This window comes from Eurypyga helias, unplaced genomic scaffold (genome assembly GCF_000690775.1).
Source record: "Eurypyga helias isolate BGI_N326 unplaced genomic scaffold, ASM69077v1 scaffold42415, whole genome shotgun sequence".
In the NCBI taxonomy this organism is placed as follows: Eukaryota; Metazoa; Chordata; class Aves; order Eurypygiformes; family Eurypygidae; genus Eurypyga; species Eurypyga helias.
In genome coordinates this window covers 1-12,546 of record NW_010251546.1, presented here as the reverse complement: position 1 = coordinate 12,546, position 12,546 = coordinate 1, and the positions used below count along the sequence as shown (strand labels likewise).

The 12,546-nt window shown below is 40.0% G+C and overlaps 1 protein-coding gene across 1 annotated transcript; it reads left to right on the top strand.

The window, feature by feature from the left end:
- Window positions 1-2,623: 2,623 nt before the first annotated feature.
- TMEM168 (transmembrane protein 168) lies at window positions 2,624-3,913 on the top strand. Its single transcript, XM_010152059.1, is given in 1 exon segment — window positions 2,624-3,913. A coding segment is annotated over 1 exon segment (1,290 nt).
- Window positions 3,914-12,546: the final 8,633 nt, after the last annotated feature.

Genomic DNA, 12,546 nt, shown 5'->3' with positions numbered 1-12,546 from the left:
GGGATTTTGGAACTTTTTTTCTACTTTCTTAGACAAACTAGGGTAAAAACTACTTTGGAAGTGCTGTACCTTTACATATAGGAAAGCTCTTCAATCATCTCTCAATCCCTACTCAGACACCAAGTTTTGATTAAAATTGTGTTTGCAAAAGTTGAAGAATATGTAAAAGTGGGTGCACGCTTTCTGTTTGGTTTGGATCTAATACAAAGGCCGTTGGTTTAGAAAACAAACAAATCACAACACCTTCCCCTTGACTTTGAACAGTCTTTGTCTGAACAGTCAGATTCGTAACAGAAATGAGTGACAAATAGCTATGCTTTAAGGAATAAGTCAGATGCTGAAATTTCTTGTTAAAATTGCTGTGTTCCCAATAAATTACCCGTTAATTTGGTAATACCTGCATGGTGGGATACATTAACCATGAAAATGCTGCCTTTTCCTCTTTTGACCACGTGTTCTGGTGGGAAACATACTAATGATTAATGCTATGGTTTACTAGCGCAACTTCTGGCTAACTGGCTAGAAGGTCAGGAAGAGGTGGTCCCAGCTGTCATTCTGCAAACACATCGCCGTGCTCAAGCAGACTGCGTCTTCCCGCCAGGAACAGCGTGTTCCCAGCACGTGGGGCGGCTGCAGGGGAGCTTCCCTGTCGTGGTTCTCCATGATGTGATGGCAGCAAACCTCTGCTTGGCATGAGCTGGACCAGAGTAGTTTTCCATCAGTAGCTGCTTGCCTGCAGGCAGTTTGCTAATGTAGTGATCCCACCAGAAAATGATTTAGCAACAGTAGAAAAATTTTAAGCCAGGTGTTAGGCGGGACTTTCCGCCTTTGGGTGCGAGCCAGGCTGCTGACTTGTGTGAGGCTGGGAAGGAAATTGTCCGAGGGAGTATGTACAGTGTTAGCCCCTTGACTTAGAGAGGTTGCAGAAAGGCTCAGGAATCAGGTAACAGGGTGGGATGGGAGATGGGCTTCTGCATAGCAGTAGTCACGCCTCAGTGCTGTGAGTTGGAAGGAGACATGAAATAGCTCATGGGTTGAATGAGAGGGAACTGGGCATGGTGGAAAAGCACATGTAGGAGTTGAAATTAGCGGCTCAAGTTGTTCATAAAGCAAATGCTGTATGCACCAGGAACAGTGAGACACTGAGGACAGTGCTATGATACCTGTATTTTCTTGTGATCCACCTGTTGTTTTCTGCTTTATTCTCTCTGGAGGTATAGTCTCTGTTTAATTCATTTAGTGACTCCTGGTTTAGGATTTCTAGGCTCAAAAGGATCAAAAAACAGAAGTACATGTGGTTCTCTTTATATGTATTTTCACAGAAAGCTTGTTCTCTGTGTAATTCCTATCAATTTGTCACTTTGAACGCATTTTGCATACAGAACAGGGTTGTGACTTCAAAGTACAGACCTTTTTTGCCTTTAACTAGAGCGCTTTGGACTATGCCTTTGACAACTCTGTAAGTATAAAAGTACATAAATACAGTGAAGTAGAGATTTTCAAGGAAGTAGAATTTCCACAATAACTTTTTGTTTCTAATAATAGCAATTAATAGTATTGTTTGTGTGTAAACTTGGTAAGATTAAACACCAATCGGCTTACAGTGGTGCTGGTGTTTCAAGACAGTTCAGACTGGGAAGAAGCTTATCCCTTAAAGTAGCAATGATCTCCAGTGAGATCTGCTAGCCTCATTTTCTTAAAAAATTCTCCCTAAAAATACTATTGTCTGTTCCTATATGGTATTAAAAGGAAAAGCATGTTAGTTAAATGGATCTGCGTAGAGGGAGCTTATGTTCTGAATATAATATTTATCCTGATAGTTTTGTTTCTGTGTGGAAAAACGTGGCTTGGAGGGATGAAAAATCAGGCTTTGATTATACATTAAGAAAAGTCCCTGAAAGTGTTGCGAGATCATCGAACACATCTCTGTCCACTCCTCTTCTGTGAAATGGAGAGAGTGATAATATTGTTTTCCATGATCTACTGTGGGTTAAGCTCGTTAAGTGATTATGGAAATCTTTTGTAAATCCTGTAGTTTGACTACTAAAAAGTCTTGCAAAGCATACTGGAAAGGTTTAGTGTAAAATGAGAACGTAGCAAATGTATTGGTGGAGTAAAACAGTGCTTTAAAACAATATCAAAATATTTTAGAAGGTAATAGGTATCATAGGAATATTTTGAATCCCTACAGGTATGGAATATAGATACCTAATTGGGTGGGTTTTGTGGAAAAACTGCACAGGCCAGATTTGGTTTACCTTTTCCTCTTGTTCAAATTATGAAATAAGGTTTATGCAAAACCATTTTATATTGGTTTTAGTGATGACTCTAGCTTGAATGACCTTTAGCAACACGCTTCTTTGATCTTTATTATGTGGTTGTTTTTTAGTTTACATGCTGATCTCCCTGGGGAGAAAAGATGTGTCATGTTTATGCTGTGTATGATTAAAAGGAATTGTTTGCCACTAACATTGCTTTTAATTCTTCTTTCAGGGCTTCAGTGGTTCTGGACCACTGTTACTGAAATGAAATTACAAAAGGCAGCTATTGGATTGTGTTTGTTGGATGAAACCCAAATATTCACTTTCAGTCAAGCGGGTGAAACCCCCTAACTGCAGTTTACATGTGTAGGTCACTGCGTTACTGTGTTAGTCATTGTCTCTATGCAGCAATGACAAGGCTAGAAGAAGCAAACAGGGAAGTGAACATGCACTCGTCCGTCAGATATCTTGGCTATCTTGCCAGAATCAACTTATTGGTTGCCATTTGCATGGGTCTTTATGTCAGATGGGAAAAAACTGCGGATGCACTCATTTTGGTGATATTTATTCTGGGGCTTTTTGTCCTTGGAATTGCCAGCATACTGTACTATTATTTTTCAATGGAAACAGCAAGTCTGAGTCTTTCCAATCTTTGGTTTGGTTTTTTACTTGGCCTTCTCTGTTTTCTTAATAATTCTGCCTTCAAAACAGATGTGAAAGAAGAAGCTACTAAATATTTGCTCCTTTCTGCCATTGTTTTAAGGATATTGTGTGCTTTGGTTGAGAGGATTTGTGGTTGTATCCATCATCGGCCGACTCTGCTGACAACAGTTGAATTCTTGGAGCTAGTTGGATTTGCAATTGCCAGCACAACTATGCTGGTAGAAAAATCTATGAGTATTATTCTGTTGGTCTTGGCTTTGGCCATGTTGATTATTGACCTACGTATGAAGTCTTTTTTGGCAATTCCAAATTTGGCAATTTTTGGAGCCATTGCATCCTTACTCTTTTTTCCATCGCTGCACATCCCCACAAACCCATTTGCCTTGGCGTGTTTCTTCAGCTGCCTGATTTCAGATCCCCTTCTTGACGTTTACTTCAGTGGACTTTCAGTTACTGAACGATGGAAGCCCTACTTGTACCGTGGCAAAATTTGCAGAAGGCTCTCTGTCATCTCAGTCGGGGTCATCGAACTAATCTTCTTCATTCTTGCAGCCTTTAAACTCCGTGATTTGGATCTCTGGTATTTTGTGATCCCTGGTTTTTCTATTTTTGGAATTTTCTGGATGATCTGTCATGTGATTTTTTTTATAACTCTTTGGGGATTCCACACGAAACTAAATGACTGTCACAAGGTGTACTATACCCACCGTGCGGAGAACAACAGCCTCGACAGAGTCATGGCATCTAAAGGCATGCGTCACTTCTGTTTGATTTCGGAACAGCTCGTATTTTTCAGCCTTGTCGCGACCGCTGTTTTGGGGGCCGTTTCTTGGCAGGTAAGTAATAATCTCTTTATCTTGATCTCTCTCTAGAGAATGCTCCTGAAAATTGTTGTCCTCTTAAAATTCCTGTGGCATTTGATGGTGTGCTGTGGCTCAGCAATTCAGAGTTGGAACCCTCTGTTTCACCAGCATCCCCTTGAAATTTAACACTTTGTGCTGCCTTGACTGTGGCCTGTTACGGCAGCTGGAACGTGCCAACTGCTTTATGTGGGCAGAATGGGAAGAATTTATGCTTCCAGGGCAGAATAAGTGTGCAAAGTATTTTAAGTTTACCTACTTAGGAAATTATTTTGCTTTTGAATTCTTTCTGCCATAAAATTGGTTTTCAAAGTGTTTTCATGGTGTTGAACCCTAGTAATGTTCACTATATTGAAAGCTTTTCTTATGGGCTGTTTTAATTGAATCATGGTGAGTTCTTGTTTTACTGTTTTACTGGAAAATACATTCTTAATTTTGCTTTGCATTTAACCATTAATGTGGAGTTAGAGATAAATTAGCTGATACACTGGTAGACTGTTGGCATGTGCTCTGAGTGTCTAATTTTCAAATCTAGTTATGCAACAGAGCATATGTCCTCTGAAAGACCTTTTCTTAAATCTCACAGCATGTTTTTACTTTTCTTTACATTTCTGAATTAAGGACACTGTCTTTTCTTAGCAGAAAACATACATTTCTCTCAAAATGCTTGTTCAGTGTCCAAGTTAAGCACATTGTGTGGTGTCACAGCTTCAGTAGGGTGATCCTGTGGTTTAATCCCAGCCAGCAACAAAGTACCACCAAAGGGAGTTTGGTGTCTGTTTTCTTTTTTAAGCTGATCTACAAACCAAGAACAATCATTTTTGTACCCATGCATCTCTTAAACGAATTACATAAATATATAATAGAAACATATAAAAATTATATATTATTTATGGCAGATCCTGTTGTCAGAAATGTCTCCACAGTGTTTCCAAAACAATTTACTGCCCATTCCTGCAGATTTTGTTAGATTAAATAACCTTGTGGATGAAGTGTAACAGAACTTGGTAGAAAAGGAAATTTACAGTTATTTTGTGAGGTTTTGTGTGTTGGTGGTTTTTTTTTTTTTGGTTGGTTGGTTTTGGGTCTGTGTTTTTTTGGGTTTGTTTATTTCTGTTTTTCATGACGAGCATTAGAGGTTAACTGACAAGCCTGGGAGGAAGGCTGTGCAGCTTTGCTCTTTTTTGGAAAAGTATCAGCACGCATAGCTGTAGTGTCTGGGCTTGCAGAAAGAACAAAAGGAAGGAACAGAGCCAAAAAGAAGTAGAGAAGAAAAATCCCTGAAATATGTGTACAGAAAGTAAAGATGCTAATGTGCCAAATGACTTGTGCAGGTCTGTTCACAAGAAGCAAACTGACAACTCATCTAAAATCTTAATATTTGCTATTGGCTAATTACAGTTTCTAGCATCCTGTGTGTAAATAAGATAAACTGTTGCTTATCACTTCTATCTGATAGGTTGTGTATTTGCCTGTTCAGTGGGAAAGGAGTAATTGTAGGGGCAAAAGTGAAAGGCAGCAGACCAAATACTTTTACTTGTCAGCAAATACATTAACATTTCTTCTACTATATATTTCTTTCCTCATGTATTTATAGTAATCAGTTAGATTAAGATTATGAATACAGTTGTCTCCAACTAAAATAATTTCTACTTCAGAAGATGTTGTGGTGTTTCCTTTGCAGATCACTGTGCCTATTTTGTCTGTTGTCAGAAAATTAAATACTTTATCAGGCCATAACATAATTTAATAAATGATGTATCATCTATTATAGTGATTGCAGGAATCTGTGGCCTTTTTATATTTTTGTGGATAGTGTCAGTTTTCAAAATAATTGCAAGTAAGAAAGCAGTGATGCATGAGCATGCCCTCTGCAGGGCATTTTTTTTTCTTCCCTAGAGGTTTAAGGAAACTAGTACTTTTTCTTCTTTGTAGGGGGACTTCAAAACCTCAAGGCTACTTGAGAATACTTGGCTGGATTTTTGAGTCTGCTGTTTCAGGTCTAAAAAGCTCAACAGCAATGCAGAAAACAAGCTTCTTCAGTGAATATAGGATCATAGAACGGTTTGGGTTGGAAGGGACCTTAAAGATCATCTAGTTCCAACCCCCCTGCCATGGGCAGGGACCCCTCCCACTAGACCAGGGAGGTGACTAGACTAGGCTCAAAGCCTCATCCAGCCTGGCCTTGAACACTTCCAGGGATGGGGCATCCACAACATCTCTGGGCAACCTGTTCCAGTGCCTCACCACCCTCTCTGTGCCGAACTTCTTCCTGGTATCTAATCTAAACCTCCCCACTTTCAATTTAAACCCATTACCCCTTGTTCTGTCACTACAGGCCCTTGTAAAAAGCCCCCCTCCAGCTTTCTTGTCAGCCCCTTCAGGTACTGGAAGGTGCTATAAGGGCGTCCCGGAGCCTTCCCCTCTCCAGGCTGAACAAGCCCAACTCTCTCAGCCTGTCCCCATAGCAGAGATGGTCCAGCCCTCTGAGCATCTTCGTGGCCTCCTCTGGGCTCACTCCAACCGGTCTATATCCTTCTTATATTGAGGGCTCCGCAGCTGGACGCAGTACTCCAGGTGAGGTCTCATGAGAGCAGATTAGAGGGGGAGAATCCCCTCCCTCATCCTCCCAGCCACGCTTCTCTGGATACAGCCCAGGATACAGTTGGCTTTCTGGGCTGCAGGCACATGCTGCTGGCTCATGTTCAGCTTCTCATCCACCAGTACCCTTACTCCTTATCCAATATGTATTGTAACAGGTAAAGAGACAAATCAGGCTGTTAGAGAACACTCTCCTCCTTTCCTCTTTAAAAAGTAATAGTCATTGCTAAATCCTTAGTGGGTTGGGATTTCAGGGTTTTGTTTGGGTTTGTTCGTTTTTTAAGAAAACATTGATGCAGAAAAAAAGCTGGTGCCATCAGTATGTGGTAGAAAAAATCTCAGAGCTGTGTTAGGTGAAAACATCATCTTAATGTTTATTAGTGGTCGAAAAAAGGAAATTAAATATTAGGAATTATTAGGAAAGGACTGGAGGTGTCATTATGCCACTGTATGAATCCATAGCTTCTGTATTTTGAATAACTGCAATACTTACTTGCCATATATAGATAAGAAAACAAGCAAAGGTTCAGAGAAGGGTGACAAAATTCATCACAGACGTGAAACAGTTTACATGGAGGGTATAAATAAACAAGGATACTTCAGTCTGGAAAAGAGAAAACTAAGTGGAAATATGATGAACATATGACGTGTGATGTGGAAGAAGGTAAGAGACAATAAATGATCAATTCCAGTGCAAAAGCTGAGTGGAATCAAATTGTCAAGAAGCCGGTTGGAGCCAGACTGGTGGGAGTACCTCCTCATACAGCGCTGAGTTAGCTCTGGGCTGTGTATCGTGGCGTGCTGCGCATGCTGAATGGTTGCAGAGCCTCAGGAGGAAGCTGGACAAATTCATGGAAACAAATCCACTGAGGTTTGCATACCATATGGAAACCATGTCTGGCTTAGAAGTCCTTGAGCCACCAGTGGTTGGGAGTACTCAGGAAACATGTGCTTGGTCTGTCCTTACGGTCTTTCCTAGGCATCCATTTGGCCTCTGGAGGCAAGACAACCTTCCAGATGGACCTTTGGTGAAGCCCAGTACAGCCACTCTTACGTTCTTATGTTACGGATTTTTTTTATCTTCAATTTTCCACATAATTTTTCCTTACATTCTTAGGAATGCTAAGTATTCCTCAGCCACCAGGTCCTGAAAATGTGTTTGCTCTTTTTAAAACTGTTTAAAACATTTTTCATATGTGTTAAATTTAACAGTTTTCAGCTTTTCCAACTTCAGTTTGGGATTTATGTAGTCGTTTCAGTAAGCACTAATTATATTTGAAATCTGTTAAGTGTCACCTGGAAGGTGAAGCATTTTTTATTTATACCTTTTCCCACTCTGAAGATGTATTGAAAGCTTGTTTAATGATACTGCATTTGATAAGAGAGGTGGCTTGAAACCACTTCACGGTCTGCCATTTGACCTCCTGTATAATGACGAGAATTGGCTGGAGACCTGAGCCTTGGAAAGGTACCTTCTGACGGTGGGCTGTAAATAATTAGCCCTAGGGTATAAAAAGTCTAGCTCAGCTTTGTGTGGTAGGTTACAGACAGAAATAGGGAGGTTGAAGGGAGGGGTTCTGTTTTGTGGGAAACTTTGTTACAGGCACATAATATATGCCCTTTTAACGTTTTTAATAACTGTAATATCAGCGCCTCGGATAAATCTCGAGTGTATGAAAGGTCAAGACCTAAAGAGACAGTTGTGTGCTAATTGGTGGCTAGAGGTATCCTATTTGATTAAAATTGCCAGAAAAATATCGAATCTCCTTTTGTGGAAGGGCCTTTAAAGCGAGGTCAGTTAACTTTCTGTTGCATGCACAGTCGTTTTGCGACTCACGCAGAATTGTTGAGGCTGGAAGTCCTGTTAGCCAAGGACCACTCTTTAAGGGGAGCTTAGCCCGTGTAGTAAGGCAAGGCTTGAAAAGTCCCTCTTCCTGGTGCTTCGATACGTGCTAGGGAAGAACTTTGGCTCCTGAAAGCAGAATCTCCCACCAATGGATCAAGGTTTACATGTGAAGAGCAGAATCGCCAGGTCTGTCTGAAACTGGAGGAGGATGAGCTCAGGAAGCACGAGAAGTACAAAAGTAACGTGTTAAAGCTGGTTGCGTTCAAAAACGGAGTGCAGCTTCCCAGCGGGGCATCTTTCAGCTGGGATGTGGTTTGCCCTTGGGAATAATCCCTGCTTTAGCTGGCATGGAGAGACACCCTGACTTGTCGGTAGGCATACATTGAGATTTTCCTTGCAAAATCTGCAGGAAGTGTTCTGCACCTCGTGTGACTCATTTCAGTTAGAGCCATGGACTCTTTAACTCCAACTTACTCGTTTCAGCAATTGCTCACATGCCTGTCCATAATTAGGCTCTTGGATCCAGCAGAAGTCACGCACATGACTCAGGCATTACTTCATTCAGAAGCCAATGAAATGATGAAAAAATTTCAGATGGAGGGCTTGGAATTTGCAAGCAAAGATCTTGGAAAGGTTGGGAGAAATCTTTTTCCCAGAAATTTAAAATCAGGTTTTGTTAAGTGCTCTATGCCAAGGTAACAGTACAGTTTTTTTCAATTACTGGCCAGAGAGAATTATTATCCCTGGAAGACCTGTATTTAATATTACCAAGAGAAAAATGAACTTTGTCAGAGACAGGTAAAGTAATGGAATGAAGTACTTTCAGTACATTATTCTTGGGTTTAGTGAATTTTATGGGCTAGTGAAATAATAGTTTTCATGATACGCTTGAGTACTTAAGCGGACGGTACTGTTGAACTTGAATTACTCATGGAAGAAAAGTTAGTTTATTCTGTGTATGAGTATTTTCTTGTTTTGGGATAGTTTGTGATTTTGTGGTCTTTACTGTGGTGTGGATTGCCTGGTGTTTCTTGAAAGCTCAATTTATAATACCTTAATATTGAAGATGGTGACCTTGTTTAACTTCTCTATAAACAAGATTATTTTCTGAATAGTAAGAAGTTTTCTTAGTAACATTTGTAAGTACTTGCACATACTTTTGGTAACATCACAGATTAAATTATTTTTTTGAGTGCAAATATCCAGTCTTTCTCCTTAATTTTCCCCTGCTTTGCTTCCTGACTTGTATTTTTAATCCAGTCCTTCTCAGGTTTTGTTTGTCCTTTTTTTGTTTGGTTGGTTTGTTTGTTTTTTTTTATTTTGTTTGGGGTTTTTTTGTTTGGTTTGGTTTTTTTGTTTGAGGAAAAAGCAAGCAAACGAACAGAGGCCCTGCAGCATCCTCTAGCCTCTCGCCATATTTTGTCAAATAGCCGTGCCACTCCTGCTTTCATTTTTCCTCCCAGTTCGTCTGGCCATCTCTAGTTCCCCTCTTTTCCCCACTGACAGTTTTTCCCCTCGTGCCAACTTGACTTGCATGTCTGTGTCTCGCTATTTCGTTACAGACTTGTCTGTTACTGCCCACCTTTCCTCCCTGGGGTGGGTGCTCAGCCCTCCTTGGCTCTCTGCCTCTCCAGTCCTGGCCCAAGGACTCGGTCAGGTCACTGGCTCACATCCACAGCGGCAGCACACCTTGCTGCTGTTGTCACCACTTCCACAGGCCCTGGGGAGATCAGGACATCATGAAGGGGATTTCTGGTGACAAGAGGAAGGAGATATTTATTGTTAGTCTGAGGAATCTGATTTAAATTCAGAAATCCATTTAGCATGCTTTTCAGTTGACGGCCGCTGTTGGTTTTGCGGGATCAGGTGCGTGTAGACGAAAGCACAGGCTTCCCCATGGTTAGAACAGGAGTCAGGGATGGGAAACTTAACACATTAAATCCATCTGCCAGTGAACGTCATGATTATCTTCTGCAAACTAAAGATTTTCTAGATTTTCCCAGTGCTGTTGTAGTGGCCAGAAGCAATGGATGATTTATTGTTCTCCGGAGACTATTCTTTCATTCCATAATTTGTTGTAAGACTGTTTCCTCTGGTAGTTGATCTGCATTGTAACTTCACAGATTTTGTCTTTAAGCTTCTTTTTACATGTAATATACGTATCTTGTTTTCGTTTGGAATAAGCTATCCATCAAATATTTGTAGATCAGTTATCATGTTATCCTTTTTCTCCTGAGCCTTCTCCTTCATGGAGCATACACTTCTCTTTTTTGGCAGAATCACTGCAGAGGAGCTAAGCAGAACTGTTTATGTTCTACTTCCTTAGGCGTGTGTGCATATATAAAAATAGGCAAATATTATCCAGCTTGGATAATGGAAAATAAGGCCGAATTTTTGCTTATAGATACACAAAGACATGTTTGTATGCCTCCTCGGTTGTTGGTCTGTCGTGTATAATCCTGGGCAGCCTGCTCTAGGTGGCCCTGCTTGATGGGAGGGGTTGGGGGGGTGGTGGTTGCTGAAGCAGATGACCTTGCAGACGCCCCTTCCAGCCTCAACCATTCGGTGAGTCTGTGATCTTCTCGGCTGACATCTGTTCAGGAATTTATTTCTATTTTAATCAGAAGGGCTTTTCTATAGGTCTTTGTAACTGTCTCCCAATTTAAATTAATGGCTTGTATTTTTTTTTTTCTTCCTCCTCGTTATTTTTGTTCGTCACATGTCAGTAACGCTGCGTTATTAAATACAGTTCCAGAATTGTTTCACTGCCAGCAGTGGTTTACTCCTTGGGGCTGGAGTTAACCTATCCATGAATATAAAACTATGTATATTGGCTATGAAATACCTATAAATTCTTCTGGAGTTTTAACAAAGTTACATTTAACAATAAAGTATGGCTTGAAAAGCTGAAAAAAGTGGAAAGATAATACTACTAGCAAATCTCACCCAACTCTTATTGTCTATCACTTAAGTACCCAGAGGCAAAAAGTATATTTTTTTATTTTTCCACATTATTTGAAATGAGAACACACAGTGTATTTCCTAAATGTTCATCTAGAAGAAGAGAGAAAGGCAAAAAACTGCAAAAAGTAAGAGAGAAAATGGCTTCTCATGTTTTCATTGGGATTGCTGAGATGTTCCCTGTCTTCTGGTTGCTTTTTGAGCAGCCTGTCTGGAATCAGAGGGCACTCAGAGTACCGGGATGTACTGCAGGCTGCGATTGCCAGTGCAGTCGAAAACAGAATGAAAATGGGTTGAACAGATGAAAGAACAAAATCACTTTCTGGTTCCGCCTATGCATCCATGGCCATCTGCTCCAGTGAGGACCAGTCATCAAATCTTTTGGATTTAGTAAAGCGCTGACAGTCTCCACCTGGCATCTTAGCTGTTATCTTAGAAGAGGGACCTCTCTTCAGATTTACAGTAATTAGTAACTTAATTAGATACTATTTTTTTCTATTTCAAGTTCTTACAGTTTAGGTATTTCAAATTGCCACCAGCCTTTTTTTTTTTTTTTTTTTTCAGTGCTACATTAAAATACTTCATTATCTTACTAAAGAGTTGCTCTAAACATCATTAATCATTCTTATATTTGCTAGTGATGCATTTCTTCTAATTCAAAGCTGCTGAAAAATTACTGACAGCAAGTGCCAGCATCTTCACATTAGATATTTATACACGTGAAATAGCCATACTAGCAATACCTTCATACTTGATAGTGTAAGATGGCCACTAAATGAAGATGAAGCGGAACCTTCAGATGGAACTGAGTTGATTCATAACACTTTAGGGCGTATTTCCCATTCTTCTTTCATACTTGGTACAAACTTAAAGCAGGATACAAAGCAAGATGGATCACTGAGATGATCCTTAGAGTTTCTGTGTAGGATCCTTATCTTATAAATACTTGTGAATTTTCTTGCCCATAGCTTCATATTAGTAGGAGTACTTTCAACAATTAAATACAATTTTTTTTGTTATTTTCAGAAGTCAGACATCAAAAGTTTGGAGAAAATTGTTGATCTCTGTGATGATCTCAGGTTGTGTTATTGCAGAACCCAAATAACTTGCGTGTGTTTTAGGGGATTAAGGAAATGCAGGGAGTGTTCAGAACAACATGGCATGTTGTAAGTAAACTTCAACAATAAAATTATATAAAGTAATAGTATCATAGTATTCTTCAGCGTATCATGATAGCTGTAGTTTTATAGGCAAGTGTGTTTTTTATTTTGTAATATGTTCACTGTGATCAAAACACTGATGCATTGTAAGAGAAGTTTGCTCTAACAACAGTTTAACAAGGCCAAGTGCAAGG